General features: G+C 33.2%; 1 protein-coding gene across 6 annotated transcripts in view; it reads right to left on the bottom strand.

Annotated features, from left to right (window-relative positions):
• LOC106674416 (zinc transporter 2-like) overlaps positions 1-24,604 on the bottom strand; it is a 63,028-nt gene that overhangs the window by 19,866 nt on the left and 18,558 nt on the right. For 2 of the 6 annotated variants that reach the window (XM_014407111.2, XM_014407113.1), the window contains exons 2-3: positions 6,194-6,357; positions 5,882-5,992 (exon numbers count right to left, since the gene is read on the bottom strand). In XM_014407111.2, coding sequence (XP_014262597.1) covers positions 5,882-5,992; positions 6,194-6,357 — 275 coding nt within the window. Of the gene's footprint in view, positions 1-5,881; positions 5,993-6,193; positions 6,358-6,574; positions 6,903-24,604 lie in introns of those variants that run through there. The other 4 variants (XM_014407112.2, XM_014407116.2, XM_024230448.1 and 1 more) reach the window with 3 other exon arrangements.

Raw genomic sequence — 24,604 nt, 5'->3', positions numbered from 1 at the left:
TTATTCTCAAAGTTATCGCTCGGTTCGGGTAAACCACAAAACCACCCTTCTTACGTCTTATCGAAACTAAATTCCTTGATAGCCTATATTGTTTTACAGATATAATTAGAGATATGATTTTCCGTGAAAAAGTACTAAAGAAAATGAGAAATTAATGAACAATTGACCGTGTAATGTCAGATATGTAATGCTAAGAGCAAATTTTGAATCCTGGCAAACGACAACCATCAAAAAGTAGTTCTCTTAACAGACTCGACAAAGAAACCTTTAAAATTTTTAGAATCTCAAAATCTAACTTCCTTTACTAACAGTGTTATTAAAATCAACAATTCTAATATTTATATAATAATTACTTTTTTTTATAGTCAAAATGCTTACAGCCATGTGTCCACTCGAGAGAAAGGGAGAAAATAGTCATTGTTTAATTAATCGATGACGTTTTGACTTTTTTTTCACTTTCATTATTTAAAACCCGAAGCGGTTTGGGAGTGCTTATTCAAATACAAAACGTAATATTAGCCCATATAGAACCCGATTTGAATAATTCACGCTTCACTTAGCATTAGCATATAATGTTAAACTCTCATTATAAGTCAATTCGAAAAAAAGCTTGATATAATAAACTCTAACTTTTTCATCAGGTTTGAATGATCGTTCAAATCATTCCTGCATTTTGGAAGAGGGTGTCTTCATGCAAAATCGTTTAAAATTTATACAGTTAAATTTAATGTATTAATATAAATTTATATAACCTCAATAATTGAAAGCTCAATAAACTATTTGGCGTGTTAAACTAGACTTTCATCCTCATTTTTCACCTGTCTACCCAGCCCATTCTCGGCTTAACGGCAAATTTTCTATCTCTCTCAAAATTTAATGGTGTCGTTTATTGAATAAGAAAGAGAATGAAACAGCAAATCAAGTAAACGCAATGAAAACCCGACCGACTTTCTGTTCATTTCAAATCGCTGAAGCGTTAACGACAGTTGGCACTTTATTTATATACTCATTAGTTGCCCATCGTAGCAAGTCCAAGAAGATGGAATTAAAAAAAAAAATTCTGCATGATTTAAAAGTAATCTGTTTTCACGCATTAGCTTCATTAATTCAAGGAATAACCCTTCAGAGCCAAACTGCATGGTGTGACAATGCAACAGTTCCAGTTCACTCATCCTACTCGGCGGAGAAGACATTCCTGATATATACATGACATATATAAAAAAGTTCAGACTAAAAACAATCCGACGTGTTGAAATTCGGATAGAATGCCAGACAGAATGCCGTCTGGCCAGGTGTAGGTCGCCAAACGACCCTCGTTGGTGATGTAACTTGGCTCAAGATAACCACGAGTTCCTAAGAACATCACGACATGAAATGTTGAGAAGAAGCGGAAAGGTTCTTCCAACTGGTTCATTGCGCTAGTTATATAAACAACTTTATCCTTTCTTTTATTATCAAAAATAATTCAAACAAGTCCAAATACTTCTTCTGAAGTAATGGTTTTAATGGAGTATTTTCAGTGTGAGAAGTATCAACTACTTTACCATTCAAGACTCTGGATAAGGTATGGTCAAACCGTTGTTACTGTCCTTGGCAATGTTAGGACTGAGTCGGTCTTCAAGGAAATTTGAAATCGCCTGTAAAAACTTAAATATGTCAATTTGCAGACAGATTTAAGATTGTTTTGCCCTGATGATGACCTTACAATAGGTCGAAGCTTGGCAATAACAACTGAATTTGCTTTTTTCTTCATGGCCGTACCTTGATCCAGTATTCGTCAATGGAGTACGATATCGGATAAATGTGGCGGATGGGGGTCGGTGGACGTTCTATTACATTTGCCAGCAGTGACACTGCCAACAACCACAACTTTATAAAAGTAGAATTTTTATCTGCGTCATCGGTTAATTCAACTCAGATCATTCGGTCTAAAATTTAATATTTTAACCGATCGAAATTGTGCACTGATTATTTATAACACTGCATTATTATGGGCGAAGTACGAAAATGTTTGGAGTAATTTTTGTAAAATTAGCCCGGCCATCGTTTTGATCTACCTATTTTGGTGTCTGGTGCGCCTTAAGTGGAGCGTTTAACCAACAATAGGAACCAATAAGGCGAAAACCCGTAACCCGTCTATCAGGCCATGCTACAAGTACATCACCCCGCCGACCACAGAGAAATCTTACAAAGTTGAAAGTATAGAGTTTTTTAAGTTTCCCAATAGGTCCTAGCGAAAATGTTTGTGATATGTAAAAACCTACTATCTAATAAATACAAAAACTTCGTCATTTTGACAGTGAAAATTCAATGTTATGCATCATTGCACTAATTATTTTTCTGTCTTTCTGGCCATAGTTCGTATCGACATTCAGCATCGTTAGTTGCTTTTTCCTAATCATATCATATTTATCGTTATTTTTCCTTAAAATATTGCGGAATTAGACACTTTCTTAGTAAATGTACAATAATACGAATATGTGGCACTGTTGATACAGAACAAACATTTCTGAGGTTGAAGCTATCGAATAACCATAACCGAACTTGTTATCATCCATTTTTACCAAGTGACAGTGGTTAAGCCAATCGAATTGTTGTTGGAATAATAGAAATCCGTTAGAATATTGACTTCTATTACTTTGATGAAAATGAGATGACAAACTCTAGTGATATTGCTCCATTGTTAGACATCATCATACAGGCCTCAAAAAGAAATCATATAATTTTTTTTTTTAACAAAACAAACGTAAACTCTAAAAATAGAGTTGAAAAAAATAAATAAGTAACTCTTATAAATTATACGGAAAACTTAACAGCAGACAATAAAAAGACTATTCGTTATGGAAAGCTGTAGGAAAATTAAAGAAACCTATGATCAAAATACCCCACATAGAAAAAATAGGCTCATGGCTAGAGATAATAAAGACAAAGTTAACACTTAACAGAAGAAATATTGAAAACTTTTTCAAAAAAGTAATATTGAAATTGAGAATTTATTTAACGCAGCGTTACAACTTATATATGTCTCTAATGTCTGGAAAGTTACTTAAGAGTTTCTACCGTGACTTCAATCGTGCATGCCACAAAAAGCATAGAAATGAACGAAATAAGAATAAATAACATAAGAATAAATGATGTCGCGATTTACTTACAATAAAATGGGAGGTCGAAATAAGAAGTTTGTGGCATGGTAGTCAACAGCATTCTTGAATGGACAGATACTGGAAAGGTCAAAATAAAAATGGCCAGAAATCCATATATGCTAATTTTACAAATTGAACATTACTAGACAAACCAATCGTCTTCAATGGTGAAGTAGTTCCTTCCAAGAATTCAGCAAAATATTCAGTCATGACAACAGATACAAATTAAAATGGAGAGCACATATCAAAAAGAAAAAACATGATTTCAAATACAGTCCACTTTATTGGTTGCTGGAAAAGAATTCCCGACTATCAATACAACATAGAACAATGATTTGTAATCATATTAAAACCTATATCGTATGGTACATTGGGGTGTGCTAGAACAAGCAATACAACCATAATACACCGTACTCACATAGATACTCAAATAGGTAAACTGTGACACTAATGAGGAGTGGACTAAAAATATGTATTTATTACTAAACTAGCATTGTAAAATTAATACATGGTCTCATTTGACTAGTTTTAATGAATATACGTATTAATAAAATAAAAAAATGTCATTACGTGCAATAGCAAAAAGGAAAGCTCTCATATATTATACACATAATATATACATAACATTTTAACCCCATGCTGACTTATTTTGTATGCACACATAACTACTCAGAACACCACCGATTCCATTTTAACGTCTTCGTAATAATTATATAACTTTTCCAAAGGAATCTACGCAAATGAACAATAAGGTCTGTTTAAAAATTGGGAGGACTGTCCAAAACCATAAAGTTATGCTTTACAGTATGTTCGGATTTATTAAGTTGCAAGACATTTTATCAAAACTTAACCGTTATTCCAGATATTTCATTGATCATTAATTGTGAAGTTATGTGAGTGGTGAGGGAGATTATTTTTGTTTTTTCCATCATCATCCTTGATCCGTCAATGAGAACAGTCGAAGGAGGATGTTTAACAAAGGAAGTACTGAAGTAATTAAGTAATGATGTGAAAATTTCCTAAATCCTGTCCTAAAACAGAGAAGGATTTAATAAGGGATCATGTTCAGAAGTAATTAAACAACTTCGTTCGTTCCCTTTTCGGAGCTGGAGTAATTTGTAAACTCTTAAATTCGAACATTATTAATGATAATCACAATCTTCATTCCATTTTTTAGTTTTTTATTTTATACGAATTGTTCGTACTTTCTACAGCGAAAGCTGGCTGCATAAATGCGTATATAACACCAATCAAATAAAACTAATAATAAATGTTTTAATTAAAAGAAAAAGTTGCAAGTAAAAAATAATCAAAAGCGAGATCATAGATTCGTCAGCCGAAATGTAAGTCTAAAATAATCATAAACCCTTCCTATTGTGTAAACTATCTGGCATCCAAATGTAAAATAAACATTAAACGAATCAAATGTTTGGCTGTTATGATAATTATTTTACGAGGATGGCAGGTCTTAATAAAAACACTATCAGTTTTATAAATCATCGAGCCATTGTGCACAATGCAGACATTTTACGATAGGCAAAGCCGCTTGCCTTATTTGTTTGTTTATATTAAAATAAAAATTAGGGAATTCTCACCATCCACAGCTATAAACACCAATACCGCGAATTTCACATACATTTCTGACAAATTTAACCTATTCGATATTATAGAGTTTCTGACTGATTAAAAAAAATTCACTATTCTTTATTTTAATTATGGCAATTAATGTTTTTATATTATTATAGCTATCAAGGTTTTTAACTTCCATAAAAGAATATTAAAAAATTTTCAGACGTTCTTATTTTTTAAAAAATAATCTAACATAGCTTGTCTCGAAAAAATTTGTTCAGATTAATCATTTGTAACGAACTATTGTTATTAATCATTTTCTGTTACGGTGTTAATAGTTTCATACCACTGAGGTAAGAAATCAATGTAATTATATTTATTTTGATATCGCTGGTTTTAAGAATAGTTTGTATAGTAGTAACTATTTATTAGTACTGCTCAAGTTAGAAATCTCGTTAATTCAAATAACCACTGTACATTTCATCCAGAAAAATATGAAACAATATTCAACCCTTTTCATATACAAATAGATTTATAAATTTCTTTGTGACTTTAAATGATAAACAATAGTAAGATTCGTTTTGAGGCGATCACGTTGATTAGTAATTTATGAATTATACAATTATCAAAAAAATTAAACAAAGTTTTTCGTGAAGCTATAGATGATGTTTTATCAATTTTAATTTTTATAAAATCAAGTTTGAAAATTTTGGAGGTCGGCTAAAAATATACACTGGTTAAAAAAATAGTTGCTGACAACATTTACTAAATAGTAAAATGAAGTCCCAACACATTAGCTTAATTTTATGCTGGATATGTTAATTCGCCTTAAAATTAAGATTTCAAACTAAAAATTTTAAGAGGGTGGTAAACAGCCAGTTAAACTTGTATTATGAAATTAAATTTAGATCAAAAAATGCTGTTACACAAAAAATCAGGAATAAGAACGTCGAATATGATTTATGATTTCGATAAATTCTGTATTTGCATTTTAAGACTTTGTTATTATTTAAATTTTATGGCATGTATTTGTGATTATTTTGCCAAAGTACCATGCTGTCATATCAACCGAAGATAGTATGTTGCGTGACATATGACTCAGACGGTAAGTGCGACTATCAATTATAGAAATGCTGATTACAACTGGAAGGAATGTAAATTCTACTCACCGATCACTTCTGCGATCATAAAGAAGACACAAAGGACACTGGCGATGATGAGCTTCCGTCTTGCTCTCCTGTCGACGAGATCGCCCCGGTCATGGTGACAATGTTCGTCAGCTTAAACAGATCACAAAAACCGTCCAATTAGATTTTCACACTGATTAAACTAATTTGAACTAATAATCTCAAGAATGAAATCTAAATTTGAAAAGTAAAAATCAAAAACCAAAGAAAGGCACTTCACAAAATGATAAGAGAAATAAAATATAGAAAACAGGCACATTATCTTTTAGCTTCTTCTTATAAACGTTTAATTACCGATTTTAATTTCACCACTTCCAGCCGTACTTCCGTCAGTGTTAACAATAGTGGCACAACATCCTCCTGGCTTTCCATGGACGCAATATATAACCTTAGACGTACCTGGTTGATTGGAGGTCATTGCTGTCAGTGATCCGTATTCCGTATTTGAGCCCGACAAACTGGAACAAATAAAATCACATCGCCGATAGAATGCCGTGCTACGACTAGACTAAAGGCGACCTGCTCTCTGCTTCGGTGAACTTCGAAATGACTGAGTGAATAATTACATCCCCCACTATGCTCCACCACTCTTTTCCTCTCCATCTCTCGCCGCGGCTTTTTCCTCACCCCCCTGGGCTCCTTAGATTATGCAATGAAGACTACATGCATACTTACAATGTCAACGGCGTTTTCTCCAATTCCATGACCGAACTGTATTTTTATACGCTTAAGACAGACAAAACGGTTCTAAGAGACAGACGATAATGACAAGAAACGACAAACGGCTATCTTTAAACGTCGTCTGCGATAAAATTGACAGATAACGATTCAGTTAGTATTTACTTAAGATACTGATTTTTCTAATTTCTCATTTATTAAATTAAGATCGTTGCAAAAACTGTCCAGAAAAAGATGAGGCCATTAATGGTCAAACCAATTGTTTACCACCGTTCACTTTTATGCCTAATGAATATTCAATTTTGAATTTGAATTTTGCATTTCATTGAAAAATGAATTTGAAAGGTCACTACAAAACATTTGTTTAGAAAACCAAAAATATTTTTTATGTATATTCCGTGATAAAACTTGTTTTTGACCTAAGACGATATCGATTTTCAAATAAAACCAAATAAATTCCAATGTTCATATTTTATATGCACACAATAGAAAAATAGAAGGAACTTATTAACTTTAATCCTAATCGTTCATGAAGTTAAATAAAGTTTCAGACGAAATTTAAGAATGTGTACAGTTTATCCCTAAGAATTGATCGAACCTCAACATTGCAATAAACTATCAGAGATTAGGCCAATATTACAAAGGCAACATTTAGTTCCTTCGTCGATCCTTCGAAAAATATATCCCCTTCATCAGAACTAGGAAACTATAATAATTAATTTAAAAGGTTGAACATTTATTCCAAAAATTTGTTGGTTTGGACATAAGACACCGCAAGAATAACACCACACTTTGGTGAAATACTTGGTTCAAAATTTATGTTATTTACATCTCTATTTATTTTCACCGATCAACTCTAATCCAATTGTCACCCTGAAGATGACCCGAATAAAGCTCGAAACATCGGCCAAAATGAAAAAGGTGTTTTTCTAAAATACTTCATTTCTTACCGCTACACACGATTCAACACATTATTCAACAACCGGTCGCTAAAAAACAATTCCAAATTTTGACACCTATGATACCGATCATATTTTATTAGAAAAGTTTTCGAATTTTCTACTAAGTTATTTGTATTCCTTTGCGTTTCGGCGTGTTTATGCGTACGTTGTGGCGTCGTCATTAAGCAAAAAGAGTTCAATAAAATGTTCAAAAAAATGAGGACATAAAAAAAATGTAGATTTATTCAGTTTTGGTTCCACTTCTAGCAAACATTCTCATTTTATTGCGATGTAATATATACAGTGAAACGGAAACTTATTTGTCTAACGTGGACGGGGCGGACCTGAAGAGATCGATTTTGATCGATTTGCTGTCAACAATTCATCATAACAATTTGGCAATCTCCAAAAATGTTTGTTTTGAAATGGGAACCCGCTACCGGTGGAGGCACTGTCCAGAAAGAATCTATCAAATAATTTATTTATAAATTTATTATTCTTTCGTAGATCGGCTTTTTAATAAACATTAGTTAAGTTTTAAAAAATCTTATATACCAAATTATATATATAGTGTGAATCAAGCATATGGCGTTTTTTCAACAAGTAAACATCACAACTTGAATGCCATCATGCCATGACAGGTGGTCAACTTTCTATTCATTTATAGATTTCATTTTTATTCCCCTGTTTATCTGTTAACCCCACAATATGGAAGGTTGAGCTTAAAAAAGTAAAGTTTTAGGACAAAACTTATTAGAATTGCAAAACGAACGAATTCACAGTGTGTTGAAAGTAAAAAAACTCATTCATAACTGTAAATAAAGATTACTGCAACATGTTAATATTTTCTATCCAATAAAACTTGTACTTTTAACGATATTTTTGTATAGTATTACCTAATCGACATTAGCCATATGAGTAATGTTCAGGTATATGAGAACGATCAAACGAGGTTCATTAATTTGTCCTTTTATTTATTTTTTTATGAACTAAAGTGGAAGGAAATCGATATAATTACGTATTTATGATCTCATCGAAGAAACTCGATATTGCGAATATTTAGTACCCTCTACTCGAATGGAGAATCGTTTTCAAGTAGGCCGAAGGTAAACCATCAAAACTTTGCAACTATTGCTACAAGGATCGAATATCATTTTGACCAAAATTAATTTGTCCAACTTCAAGGATGCTGGCGTGCTGAGCATTAAGCGAGCAGGAGAACCGTTGGGTATTAAATTTCCAAACGCCCACAACAAATGAACCGTTGTTTCCCTCCAGTGAACTGTGAAGTAGAACATTCAATATGAGAAATCACTAGTAAAAATCCTATTTTGTCGTGAAAGGGAAGAGCGGTGAAAAGAAAATTGACACGCGACCCTAACCATGCCATAGCTTCCATCTGATTGTGAGTCTTTTTCCTTATAAAGCACGCCATTATTTTATTTCTAAACACTTTTCGATTTTGATTGTTCTCATTCGTTCTTCTGTGATTGACGATGGAACATATTAAAATATATTTTCAGTAAGAAAGATGGACAGGCAAGAAAAAACATTATTCGATAGGCCATTCTCTCGGGAACTTGAAGAACTTTTAACATGCGTTTAAACTTTAATACAAACTAAACCACAGCATTCCCTTAAGTTTATAATCCCATTCTCGCAAATTTTGTATCTCAATTAACCCACTCAAAACATCTCAACAACTCCGGTTTATGATTTGCTTTCAAACGCAACATACAATTAACGATTCACATTATACAAGGGTTGTTTTTGTTATTTAAACCGACAACTTTCATTACAATACGTGAATTCGATAATTCATTGTCTAACATGATAATTGAACATGATGGCAGAAGCCACTCACTGGTGGCACACCCCCTAGGCCATTGCCTTTCAACCGACGTGGAGGATTTCCAGGTAGAGTTAGTGTGAAAAGTTGATGGACGAGGGGGTTTGGGTGTATAGAAAGGGTATTGTGGCATTTCGGATAACGTGTTTTTACAAGGTCGTGAATGAATGGAATATGGAGGTCAGTGTGAATGGTTTTACTGGAGACGTAGAATGGAGCATTAAAGATTTTTAATTGGAGAGACTGGATACGGAATGAATTGGAATGTTGGTTTATACAAGGTTAGAAAAAGCTATTCATATATCGTGAGATGCGGTCGGGTGTGTTGTAGGTTTCAGAAAAACATTTTCTTTATCGTGCCAACGTTTCGATCTTTTATCGAGATCATCTTCAGGGCCTGGGATTTACAAACAATGTTTACTTTTAACTAATACATTTAGGATGTGGAAAAGTGAATTTATACAATCCAAAATATATTTTATATTCAAACAAAGTATTTCTACTCACTCAAAGTGTTTGTCTTCTGTGTAATTGTGCCATCCTTGCGTGTCGTGTTGAGAGTGCTAGTGAGATTTAAAATAGCAAAATCTCATGTTAAACAAAAATCCCAGGCTCTGAAGATGATCTCAATAAAAGATCGAAACGTTGGCACGATAAAGAAAATGTTTTTCTGAAACCTACATCACACCCGACCGCATCTCACGATATCTGAATAACTATCGATTAACGGTCACTAATCTCTACACACGTTAGAAAACACTAATCTCTACACACGTTAGAAAAAGCATAAGTAAAATTTTCAGGATCATACATAAGTGCAGGGATTATATATATAAATTTTATTTTTAAATTTTTTTACATATATTTTTTTAAGGCTGACAACAATAGATTTGCATAAGTCATTCATAACTTCTTCGGATTACCGTTAGCTCCGATCAAGTCGACTTTTAGATCAAATGATAATATCATATCGCTGATTTAGAAAATGTTGAATTTAGGTTTGACAACAACATAATTGGTTGTGGTAAAAGTTAGATGTAGTTGGAAAAAGGTTTAATTTGATTGGAAAAAAAGTTCATATTTGGTTGTAAATAGGTTCAATTTGATTTGGAAAAAATTAACTTTTTGTGAAAAGTAGTATGGTTTGAAAAAGTTCAATTACATTTGATAAAAGTTACGTTTGGTTCAAAAAAGGGTTTAATTGGATTTTTAGGTTAAAAATTCGATATGGTTCAGAAAAGGTCAAATTGGGACAATTTTTCAATTTGTTTTGAAAAAAGTTCTATGTGGTTTGAAAAAAGTTCGATCTGGTTTGAAAAAAATTATATTAGATTAGAAAAAGGTTCAATTTGGTTGGAAAAAGATCCAATAAGATAAGGTATATTTCATTTGTTTTGAAAAAAGTGTTTTTGAAAAATATTCGACGTAGTTGGAAAAATGTTGAATCTGATTTAGAAAATTTTTAATTTGTTTTAAAATATGTTCGATGTGGCTTGAAAAAAAATCCATTTGTTTACGAAAAGGTTCATTATGATTTGTAAAAATTTCAATTTGTTTTGAAATATAGTTTGATCTGGCTTGACAAAAGTTCTATCTGGTTGGGAAAAGGTTTCGACGAAATTCGAATTCTTTTGAAAAAAGTGCAATTTGATTTGGTAAAAAGATCGATTTGTTTAGAAAAAGTTCGATGTGGCTCGGAAAAAGTTCAATTCGTTTTGGAAAAGGCCAATTTCGTTGGTAAAAGTGCAATTTGGTTTGGAAAAGTACAACTAGGTTTAAAAAATGCTTAATTTAATTTATAAATAATTCTATTCGACATGAAAAGTTCAATTGAAAATTTTGAACAAAAGATGATATATTAAAATAAAACAAGTTCCGCTGTGCAATAAATCAACCTTATACAAAATTCGTTGGTGCACAAACAGCTACAAAAGTAATAGAATTTTCCCTCTAATGAAATTATTAAAAATTAATTTAATTACCAAATATGTTAAGAAAGTAAAGAAATAACAAGCGGGTAACAATATGAAAAGAATATCAGATGAAAATAAAATTTATTTTTGGAATTTAATTGTAACTGGTCAAAGTGTGAAGTGTTGTAAGAGGTCTTTGCCCATTCCGTTGATCTAATTCCAAAATTAAAAATAAACCGAGTAAATAGGATTCATTTCAATCAATTAATTCACACAATGTTAATTTGTGGCATTTACGTTAGACCACAAACGTCCAGCATATTGGGAAAAAAATTAATGTAAATATGTATTTCTTTTGTACTTTATTTTATGAATACATAATATAATTTTTAATAGTGGGTATACGTATGCAACACACATTTTACCATAACATTCTAACGGAGATATAACAGTTATGAACAAAGCCGTATCGTCGGTTGACTCCTGTGAGAACATTCCCGAGGCTAATTAATTGCAAACCATCGGATTCAAACGAGAAGGAAGAATATAATAATCCCATGACATGACTCATTTCCACATATTTCGAGTAAAAGTTATTTATTTCGAAATGTGATCTTCCGATTTTCAACTGGAACAAACTCTTCAGGATCGTCTTGAACTCATCGCCCTAAGAAGAATTTGACTATAAGAAAAGTTTAGAAAGTTTGCATGGCGTTATATTCATTTTTGTATTATGACGAAAATTTCAAAATCACGAAAGTGCAATATTTAAGGATTTAATGAGTTTGTTATTAATATCAAATATATTTTAATGCTGTTACTCATTTCTCACCTTGAGAGTAATAAAGGGTTTACGTTAAAACCTATCAATCCTTATTTCATTGCCAGGGATTATTGTAAGATCTCAATTCAGTCCTTTTTCTTTTAAAAAAAATTGAATTACATCTGCTTGTTATTATTTAAATCATTAACAAGAGGGAAAACTCCCAAGGGCCCTTGCATACGACACGTAAAATCGTACAAAAATCTGATTTATCTCTTAGGAATTTCTGGAATGACCTCCGGCCGAATCGTCGGTCAATACAGTTTATAATAAACCCAAACAGGCACAAGAAAAGGGAAAGCGTGACTGTCGTAGAATTTGTCGACGAATGCATACAGAAATTACGTCAGTTGGTAAAATTGCCATACAGGAAACGTTTTACTCGGCCGGCCACTGTAAAAAAGGCGGATTGTCCATTTCTCATCCAATGGAACGGACCAGGACGTTTATTAAATCACCGGTAATGCTTCTCAAAATTATAGCTCACAGTTATGATGCCGGAACAATAGATTAAGGAAAACGTTTCGTAAAGAAACTTTTAGTTAGTACAAACGCCAATCAAAACGCAGACCGGAAGTGAATGATGCATCCATCAACAACTCCAAACACACCATTCTTCATTAACCTAGGCCGAACCGTCATATCAACTGGGTATTTTACAGACATATCTAAAATCAATAATTACACGATTTGAATTTCACATTTCCGAAATAGTTTGAAGTCTCTGAGGGCTATCAAAAAAAGTTTAAACAGAAACTCCCGTTTGCCCTTTGCACTGCGTACGTTTATACGACAAATAATTTGAAGCATTTATTAATCCTTCTAACGTTGTTAAGTGATGACATAATAAATTAATAATTTTTAAAAAAATTACGAGAAACGAACGCAAAAAGAAAGTGTAATAAAAATGGTGTAAAAATAATTAACAATGAACTACTGGCTTTTTGGTACTAATATTTTTTCTTACGTATATAATATGATGAGATTGTGATATTAGATTATATAATAAATTAATACTAATAATAGACATAAATAATGAGCAAATTGCGATCAAAGAACAATGGAAAAAAAAGTAAACCACCATTTAGATACTAATATTAATTAAGCCTCGTAAAGATTTAAGCAATGAACTTTCCAAACTTTTTTTTTCTAGTTTTACTGCGACTACAATCTTAAGCATTACAAATTATTCTAATGCAATGATGATTTGATATATTAAAAATAAACACCTTGAAATGAAATAATCAAAATAGCATCAAAATATATGAATAAATATATCTCCCAAAATACGCCATCAGTCTAATCAAATAAAAATCTAATTTTGCAAATAAAAGTTTATGTTTTTAAAAATCCATCAGGGAAGAAGCTTATTAGATCGAAAACATTAAAAGTTCATGTTCGTTCTCACCAATTACAACGCACTTAAACATTTGGGAATAGGTATATTTATTAACTTTTTTAATTTACTAATTGAAGAAAGTCTAAATGTCTAAATGAAGGGAAAAATTCCTCGAACGAAGGAACAATGTCACTATGTATAAGATGCCCTCTATATATGTATGTCGAGGCCGATTGTTAAAAGTGAGTAACTCCCGATATAAAGAAGCTGAAAGGCATAAGTATTCATTGTGTAAAAACCTTTGTTTTAAATATGTAAATATTGTATGTTTGTCCTAGTTTGGCCTTAAAAAGATGTAGGATCCCGATTTCAATGGAACCATTTCTGTGCTGCTAGGTCGAAAAATATTATATATGTGTCCGAGTGTAACTAGATTTGTCTTTTAATGTAGAATAGAACTGATATGCAACATTCTTTTCAATGAGGCTGGATAAATGTAAATTGACAAAAACCAAAATAGGTTTGTTGTAAAGCAGCCAAAATATTTTTTTTTTTATTAAATTCGCATTCGTTTTAAGCATACTGTAATTCCAGTAAATACAAATTTTTATAGCAGTAACAAAATTAATAACATTTTGGCTGGATTCTCCAGGTCCAAATTTTTCTCTCGGCGATGTGCGACATTTCAATTAAAAATACATAATTCATTTTAATTTTACCCATATTAGACCTTATTAAAACCGTTGGAATGATGAATTTCGCTTCTTTTTTTTTTAGCCTTTGCAATTTAGAGTATTGAAGCTTTATATATAAAGCCATCATAAGGTAGAAAAAGGATGAAATCAACAAGAACTACCCTAACGTTTTACTATATATTTCCGGTTCTCATTTAATTACGGCAGGATTATGCCATTACATGTAGGTTCCTGGGTTCTAATGTCCTGGTTAAGTTTCCTGTGGATCGGTTGAGTCGTTTCTAAGTTATACCTTTTTTTTACTTTCGAAATAAAACGTAAAAAGTTGATTTCAGGGGTATTTTGATTGCAAATAACTAATATCAACTTTGTTTCTTATTCAAAAAATGGTTGTTCCTATTTTCCTACGTCGCTCGGTCACAACATAATCACGTATTGTACATTAATAGATAAGAATATTCTCGCATTCACATGCATCTTTTCGTGTTTGCGACCTGCATATTTCTTCAAAAAAAGTTTCAAAAATCTACTAATAATTATTCAGAAATCGTGAGATGCGGTCTGGCGTGATGTGGGTTTCAGAAAAACATTTTCTTTATCGTGCCAACATTTCGATCTTTATTGAGATCATCTTCAGGGCTCGAAGTGTTTGTCTTCTGTGCAATTGTGCCATTCTTGCGTGTCGTGTTGAGAGTGCATCTCACGATTTCTGAATAATTATCGATTAACGGCCACTAATCACCACACAAATCTACTAATATTTAAGAAACTTAACATACTTGCACAACAAATCCAGGCAACATAATTTTTAAAAAATTATGTAAAATGGCCCATTGGCAAGAAAAGGCGGACACATCTATTATTTTTCGACCTAGCATCACCAAAAAAACTCCATTTAAATCTGTAATCTTTTTAAAAATTTAACTGGAAAATGATAATTCTCCTTATATACATATTAATAAATGCAAGCGATGTACATGATAGTAGGTTTTTTTTATAATTGTAAAATAACAACATCTATTTAAATATTTTTGCGACAGAAGTATAGTGTTCTGTTCCAGTTATCTTGTCAACCTCTCTGGATCGTCTTGTTGCTCTTTTTATTCTACGGCAGTAGTAAAGCACGCTGAAGTTTACGTTTATGGGTTAAGGTCTTTCGTTGTTTTTTCCTACTTTTCTCTCACAACTTCATGCCTATTTTACTTTTGCACAACATGTACGGATAAATGTACGGCCAATTAATCAATTCGCAGTTTAAACTGTCATCGTTTATACTCAAAAATTAGAAATCTGCTAATCACCTTGACATTTTCATACTGTATTCAATTCAAATTTCTTGTGCGCTTTGTGTCAGATTTTATGGAAGTGAAAAACCATTCGGTCTGTCTAAATCAAAATACGATGAAGTTTTGTCGGAAGATTTTCAACAATTTCATGCAGCAATTATTGAATGAGAATAAATAGCTCTTATTATATCCCAAAAGTGAAACAATAAATTACGGGAGATGATAGCTGAGAAGAATGTTTTATAGCCCAAGAGGTTTAATTTACGATAAGGTACAATGTGATATAAATAGTTTTAAAAAAAATCGCTATATACTTCCTGGTGAGAAGTAAAAAAGACAACATAATCCTAAACTGGTTTTACGCAAAAGATTATTGTTGTTTCTTTCAAACATTAAGGACATTCAAAAATAAAATGTTATCCCATCCGACTAATCTTAATTCTTGTTGTATTTGTGAAAGGATGACACTCATCATGGTCCAAAAATGACCTTAGTTGGAAAGTCGGAAGAGTCTAATTTTTTGAAAAGAAAATTTCAATATACCTCGCGTTATCGTATACAAACAATGGCTAGATCGAGGATAAAAAAATTTGTTGAGATAGTCTCGGGTGTATTTGATTCTCAACGGATGAACAACTGAGGGTTTTATTTTCATTGCAAATATTTGTTTATAATTTTTCCCGGCTGCGAGAATGGTTTGGCTATTATTTAATTGAAGTGTAATAATAAATAAAAATAGAGCGGAAATGCAAAGCCTTCATATTATGAAAATTTTAACATAATGTGTAAAATTGTGATATAGGAAAGATATAGGAATAAATAAGAATATGTGTTTCAAGGAGGAAAATTGGTCAAACGTAATCTAACAAAAGACCTGGACGAAACCCGTGGTACTTAAAAAGTCCGTCTAAATCCGACGAAGTTTGGGCGAAAACTGTTTTCCCCCTTCCAAATGCCAGGTCTGATTTTGAGAATATCAATACAAACTGGCCAATTTCTTTAACCTTTGTATATAAAATTAGAGGGAAAAAACTTGTTGACAAGTTCACGCTTCAACAAGTCCATGAAACTTGGAAAAGCAAGTCAAGTCCCTCGAAGTTAGGGCAAAAACAGTTTTTTCTAATGCGAAGTCCGAATTTGAGTACATCAAGACAAATTGGTCGATTTCTTGAAATTTTGTAAGTCAAATTAGAGGGAAAACATTCGTTAACAAGTTACAGTCCAATCGAGTCTTTGATGCTTGAAACAGACCGTCAAATCCCCAGTACTCGTTTACAAGTAGAAATTAAAAGTGACCAAAGAAATATAACGAGGTTGGTCTGTTTCAGAAATTTTAACACTATGATTTATTTAAAATTGTATTAATAAGAATGTTCAAAATAAGTAATACTGTAATTCTGGATAAGTAATTTCTGTAACTTTTAACTATATAGACTGAAGAGGGGATGCTGATGCCCGAAAATGATTTATTCAATAAATGATTTGATGCTATAGTCGTGAATTCATTAATAAAACACTAAAAACGAGTGAAAATAAAGCACAAACCAAGAAGAAAGAAGAGGAGAATAAAGGGAAATATATTTTTTACGAGCTCAATTTTTCTTTTAAAATTTCTGGAAGCAGATCAGTTCGATCAGAAACGACCAAACTACAAATAGATTGTCTACTGAACTTACGTAAATCTAACGATTGTTTCAATTAAGAAGTATGATTACATTTTTTTCATGGCTACAGAAGTTCCTTTTTACTTTCTTCTGAAATGACAGTAAAGATGCTGCACCTCTCCTCGCGGTTCCTTCGTCCTTACATAAGTCATAGCCGTGCTTTCAATGTGAAACCTCGTCGACCATGGCATCTTTACCGATTTATGCCCGCTTGATTTTAATTTGAAAAGAGAAGAGGCAGTGAATCCAACTAGGCGATCTTATTGAAAATTCAAGGAGAGATCCTGATTCAGATGGGATAAAAATTAACCTTGGCAATGAACGACCACATACTAAATCCCAGCTACCCACTGGCACTACCCGTTTTAGACGAAAACCGATTCATAAATGAAAAAGAAATGTTTCAGTCTGCTTCATTGAAAAATATCATGTATTTCTCGATCAAGTGTTCTCAAGAATTAAATCTGATTACACAACTCTCACTCAATGTTTGAAATATTATAGCACTTATTAATCAATAAATTCCTATTATGTAAAAACCAAAATTGTTTTAATTCAATCACATTTCCAGAAAAATAAATTATGGGTAAAATAGTGTACGTTCCGTCCTTTGAAATCAAAGATTATGAATTCGTCGTTGAGCGGCACAAAAAATTTGTAATATTTAATCGAAGCCTGTACAAATGATATACAAAATTTGTCCGCACCGGTCGTAACAATGACACTATGTCAGTATTTACAGTAAGACCCAAACTAAACTATGGATTTTTGGACCAAAGCTCAACAAAAAGTAGTCCTCAATCACAAAGCAGCGTTCAAAGCATAGCACACGCATGTATCACAGGGGAAATGAGAACAACTCCTACAATTGCACTAGCAACTACTAAACCTACCTCCACGGGAAACATACGGAAGGAGAAGCTAGCTAAAGCTTAATTAGGCTCCAAAAACAATCAAATTGGATGGGAACTATACAATTCGGGCGAGTACTCAACCCCAATTAACAAAATCAGACACCCATTTTTAGAAATAGGGATCCCGGAAACATTCATTACAACATCGTATAAAGACTCAACAGACATGGAGAGGAAGAACTCAGGAGAGCATAATATACAGTGATACAGATGGCTACAAACCAAACGAAGGAAATGCATCGGGTGTTTTCTGTACAAGCCCAAAATATGAGCAATTAAGTTCATTAGGCCTTTCAAGCAGAAATACATGCCATCAATGCTTATGCCCTAGACCTTAAAAGAAGTTACATTGGCAAAAAAATCCTCATAAGATCTGATAGCCAAGCATCTATTAAAGCATTAGCGTGTAAAAATATCATATCAAAATGTGTGGTGATTAGTGACCGTTAATCGATAATTATTTAGAAATCGTGAGATGCAGTCTGGTGTGATGTAGGTTTCAGAAAAACATTTTCTTTATCGTGCCAACGTTTCGATCTTTATTGAGATCATCTTCAGGGCTCAAAGTGTGCCCACTCTCAACACGACAAGAAACACTTTGAGCCCTGAAGATGATCTCAATAAAGATCGAAACGTGTGGTGATTAGTGACCGTTAATCGATTTCTAAATAAAGATCGAAACGTTGGCACGATAAAGAAAACGTTTTTCTGAAACCTACATCACACCAGACCGCATCTCACGATTTCTAAATAATCATATCAAAGTTAGTTAGTGAATGCATCCAAAATCTCCAAAACCTTTGGAAACACAACAACCTGAAGATATCTTGGGTACCATGTCACAAAGATGGGTAACATAAAAAGCAGACACATTGTCGAGAGAAGGATCTGCAAGACCATACATCGGCCCCGATCCTATACTTGGGATAATAAAAACAAAATACAGAATCCTCCATCGCAGAATGGATCCAAATAAAACAAAAGAAGAAGTGGATAAACTCTAGCGGCTGTAAACTTTTATGCAAAACAACACTCACAAAGACGTGTAAACTCAGTGCTGCAGGTGTATGCCAGACTCAGAGTATCGATAGGACTATTAACCGGTCACTGGCATCTGAGAAAACATCTTCATAACATGGCGTATATAATAATAATTCCCTTGCAAATTATGTAATGAGGAGGAAGAAACAGCCACCCATATTATCTTTGAATGCGAAGCAAAGGCTCAAGAGACATAACCTAGTATACAGAAAAAAACCTAGGGAATGAAATTGTAACAGCAACAGTCAATGACCAAATACTATCCGAGAAGAAGGATTGAGTCGATTGCACTCAATTGGGGAACTAGGAAAGTACAATAAGCTACAAGGCTGCAGAGCTTCGGGACCACAACCCCCCCCCCTGTATCCTCATCATCATGTCCAGCCCTGCACCTGGAAAACAAAGTTAGCACTCAATCCGGGTTTGTTTTAGAATTGTTTTAGTTGTCCAACCTCTTGTCGCGTAAGTCTTGTTTGGAGATTCCACAACAGTCTGCTGTCAAGTTGTAAGACCTAAGTACCTAACTTGAGTCGATGTCGCGATTGCATTTTTTCCATGCTCTGATATGCTCAGTCGGAAGTTGGTGGCCTGAATAGGGTTCGAGCTAGGAGGCTAAATTGCGGTAGAGTCCGCGAAGGTTGTAATTATTTGTACTTTGTAAAATTAACTGAGACAAATTATTTATTTTCATTTGTTATCAACTTATATTAAATGTTTGTTCTATGACTTTCATTTATCTAAATCAGATAAGGTTTTTGGCATGAACATTTGTTCAAACAAGAACATACTATGTTGGAAACGAATTTATTCGGCCTTCTACGAGACGAGATTAAAAAAGATGTAGTCCTCTTCAAAAACAAATAATACCAGAATATTTGGGATATGAGAGATAGTTGGTTAGAGAAACTTGCAGGTAAATTACTAATTAATACTGTAGATATATATAGTAATAGACTTCACAACTGTGGGTACAACGGTGACCTAAAGTTTTAAACTCTGAATAACCTCAAATTAAACAAAATAGTTAAAATCGTACATAATCGGGGGACCATAAAAAAATCACATATCACATACATATAAAAATTCTGGTTTCAATAATAGGTTAATAAAGATTTTAATTATAAAAAATGTAATATGCGCAAACTTCCACAATATCCTTATTTAATTGTAGAGGTTTGTGGGCTTAACAATTTTCATTACGTCCTTCGTAAAGCCTCCTTATGGCATTTAAATTATTATTATATTCCAATTCCGTAGATTAAGAATCGTTACATACCGAGGTTTTTGTCCTGTCCAAAATCGTAAATTTTGATTATCTAGACCCGTCTGAGTTTTATACTTTATACATTTACAAAATAATTGTAATAACATTTAATTATATTGCCTCAGCTAATAATGTCATCTTTTCTCAATAATAAATCAAGAAATTAATCCAAGTACGGCGGAATTCAGTAAGGACGCATAATCACTTTTTAAAATTAGGTTGATAATAATATCTATTATTTTTCAATTTGGTTTAAATCGTTTGTGTACAGTCGATAACGAGGTTGTCCACTATTGTTGTAATAACTGACGTGGAATTTAATTAAATTGTTGGACATTTTGAAGTTAATTTAAGCGTCTCCATTGACGTGGTCTTACCTACTTGGACTAAATTTGTGACTATAATTTACCTGTCATAACAAAAATATTCCAGGACGTTTTTTGTATAAAACTCATCTTTATTGTCACTTATATTATCAAATGTTTTTGAGTGGAGCAAAATTTTAAGGTTTCCAATTCAGAAACACTTTCAAATACATAAAGTCAAAGATTTGTTATAATTGCCTTATCTAAATTCATTCATTTATTACGCGTTAAAAATGGATTTTGGTATCTAAGCGTTAGTTATCACTACCGATTCAGACCATGTTTAGATTAGAAAAAACCTACGGTCGAAATTCAAATAGTTCAATACATTTCGATTATACAAAGCCGTTGTAGCTTTTTGAATATTATGGGGTCTGCTACCATGTTACCGACTTTAATATAAATAAATTCACACACCCCTTTCTCATTTATCAAAAACACACAACGAAGTAAAAATCAGAAAAAGTCTGCCAAGTGGTTGACAGTATAGATTCCTCACATTTTGTGCGCCCGCATGCATATATTAATCCGTTTGGAATAAAATTCACGGAGAATTATTTAGAAAACAACCCGTACAATCCCTGAATATTGTGTATAAATCCGACAAATGGTTTCTGAGATATAGCTGTGTATTCGATGGTACGTTTGCGATAACCGTTGGTACGATTGCGATGAAATTCATAGAGGACTATCTGGAAACCAAATCGCACAATCCCTGCAAATTTCATCAAAATCCGTGCAATGGTTTCGGATATATAGCTGTGCAGGCGATATACGTTTGCGTATATGCAGGTGATACCGTTGCGATGAAATTCAAAGGGAACTAACTAGAAACCACCATGGACAATTTTAGAAAATTTCATAAAAATTGGTCATTGGCTTCGTTTTGCCGGTTACAAGGAATAGAACACAGAAAGACACAGAACCAAATTTGTTCAGAAAAATATGAAACGCAAAACACGATTTGCGCCTGAAATTGTTATTTGTAAGCAGAAAAATCCATTTTATTGAAGGATGCTGAATTTGAATGAATCTCATAAAACAGGTATAGAAATGTTAACAACACTATTTGTCTTAATTAGTAAAATTGGTTAATTTTTGTATTGTAAAGACTGATAGTTGTTGACTATGGTTTGACACTGACCCCTTTTCGTTTCGACTGTCACGAATGACGTCTGTGCTTTCATTTTTCACTAATCATATAAGGCCGGGACTAATGGCTTAAGGAGAAAACGATCCTAGAGGTTCAAAGTTTAACATCGTATTTATAATTGAGTTGATGTGTTAAAATAACAAATTTTGCTCGCTGTTGATACAAGATCGTACGATCATCATAAGTTATGTTTTGTTTAGCTTATTTAAATTTAAGATATGTAAAGGGGGCATACATAAGAAGTACAGGCGACGAGAATGTGCGGATACTTAAGTTCTCCTTTCCATGTTAACTTAGATGTGACCTCTTAACAAACCGTCAGTGCCGGTTCACAGCCAACCACAGTGCAATCTCTTTCCCGGAACCTGTTCATCACGAATTTTAATTTTGTGTTTAAATTCGCAGAACATAGGGGTTCGGCGTGTTTTTGATTAAAGAATGTTACACTGCTTTCACTCTCAAGGTTGTCCATTTGCTACCTTGAAACGGCTGGAAACATGCCAGGATCTCCCATCGGCCAGAGTTCTCCTTCCCAAAAAGAAGACCATATAGAAACCTTCAAACTAAATCGAGATCTGAATAATTTATGGCGAGGAATTGGACAAAAAAAATGTGTTCGAACTCTTGGTGCAAGACATATTAAGTCCATACTGATGAACTTTTTTTTAATTTGCCTAGATGGGAGTTTGATTATTATTTTGTTATATCGGTTTTCTCAAGGATTCCAACTTGAATGTATGATTTAAAATCTCCACACAGCGTAAAGTGGTTTGGATTTTTTTTTTTTTTTTAATCTACGATATTTTTAGAACACCCTTGGTACAATCATGACAATAAAGATCAGGTACAGAGGGGTTCAGAAAATTTTAACCCAAACTTCATTGAACATTAAGCAAACATAACATCGGCGGGGTGGCCGAGAGCTTAAGCCGAAGAAGAGGAATCGTCCTCACATGATTGAGGATTGGCCATTCGCGGTAGGCACACGGACACCTGCTCTTGGTTCAACCTTCTTCTGGTAAGACATCTTCAATGTATCGCGCAGCTGTTAGGGAACCCTCGATGAAGATCAAGTTTGTGCGACTGCCTCTTATGTAGAGAAAGGTTGCTCGATGTCTCTCCCATAAATAGAAGCTTAAGTCGGGACTACATCCTGGCTACTCCAAACATTAAATTGAAGCCCGTACCAAGTAGTCAGCGACGATCCTACCTGTGGTCTTCCATTGCCATGCACAAAAATAAAGCCGTCGCCAATTGGTGGCATTTAAAGAACAACTTCTTCTGATAACACATCTTCAATGTATCGCGCAGCTGTCTTCGATGAAGATCAAGTTTGTGCGACTTAAATAGAAATGACTGCCTCCTTGGCTCCTTACATAGAGCTAGTAGACCGCCGAATTTAAAAATAATTCTCGACCACGGTAGCTGGTTTCTGGATCCCCTGTTCCACTTTTTGGAGGACGTTATTTTTGTGATTAAGTGAATACTGCTTGACTATGGCACAAAAACAGCAAAATTATGGATGTATTTGTAAAAAAACTACCTACACCTTCAAAACAGTTTGAAAGATACTACTACTACTAATAATAATACTTTATTTACGAAATGTTACAATACATCAGGGTTACCAGTATTTACAACTTAAAACCTTTCATTCTGCCCAATAAAACAGACTAAAAAGTAATATAACAGCCAATAGTGCAAGTGGACAACTACTTGGCGCTTCCACCTTACTTTTAATTATTTAGTTTCAGTACTTGTTATTTATTTTTGTCAATAAGTCAATCCTGCGTGTACAAAAGATGCCGAAAATTCTCCAAAACTGGCCTAAATGGCACAATAAAAAATTATAAATCCATTCTGCCCAGTTGGTTTAATTAAAAATCTATGTTTTATGTAGCTTTGCAGCATAACTCAATTAAAGATAATTTATAAAAATCATATTTTCTCGAGGCAAGCTATACAACACTTTTCTTCCCATTGATTCATAATTTTCAAGAGGTCTTTAATTTACTGGTAATCGCCAATAAAATCGCTTTATAGCTGATAGAAAGAATACCGCTTGTGCGTTTAATAATGGGAAAAGAATGCTGATTTGTATGAAAAACAGGCGGGGAAAAATATTCTTTCTTGTAGTTCTGTCTACAAGAGTTAGTTTCTCATTTATACATTGACCGACATACAAGAACTGAAAAAAATATGCTTAATTTGAATAAGCCTTGGCCTTTTACTTCTCTTTTCTCTCTTCCGCATCAAGGAAACGGTTTCATTAAACATTTTCAAAGATTTATTTTTTGACCAGCACGATTGCAGAGGATTAAACTCGAACAAACGAGACCAGTTAAAGAGTGCAAGTGATCACCATGAAATTTGATTTTACCGCGCGACCGCGGTTGACCTACAATGTTTTTATTCGTGAGGGAATTCAGGGGAAAGACGCAGGTAATCTCTATCAGAAAATATATACAGAGAACACGCAAAGGTGCAAGACCAGGAAAAGAAATTGAAATCTAAAACCCCCGTCATGCTCAATCTGTGAAATAAATCATCAGTTCAACTATACAAAAATACGTACAGTAATAGTATTTTATTAAATTCTATGACTGTTCTTTAAAACGTTAATTAAATCTTTGAAAGATTAGAATATCGAAAACTTTCCTTTCAAAATAGTTGTAAGATAAGCTGATATCTCCTATAACGGTCCTATGTAATTTTCTAATTTTCAGGTTTCCATTTAATACACTAAAGTACTAATAATCGATCATTTCTGTACTGTTGAT

Source organism: Cimex lectularius, unplaced genomic scaffold (assembly GCF_000648675.2).
Source record: "Cimex lectularius strain Harlan isolate CLEC.00 unplaced genomic scaffold, Clec_2.1 scaffold65, whole genome shotgun sequence".
Taxonomy (NCBI): domain Eukaryota; kingdom Metazoa; phylum Arthropoda; class Insecta; order Hemiptera; family Cimicidae; genus Cimex; species Cimex lectularius.
The sequence above is the reverse complement of the archived record's forward strand: the minus strand, read 5'-3'. Positions and strand labels throughout refer to the sequence as shown.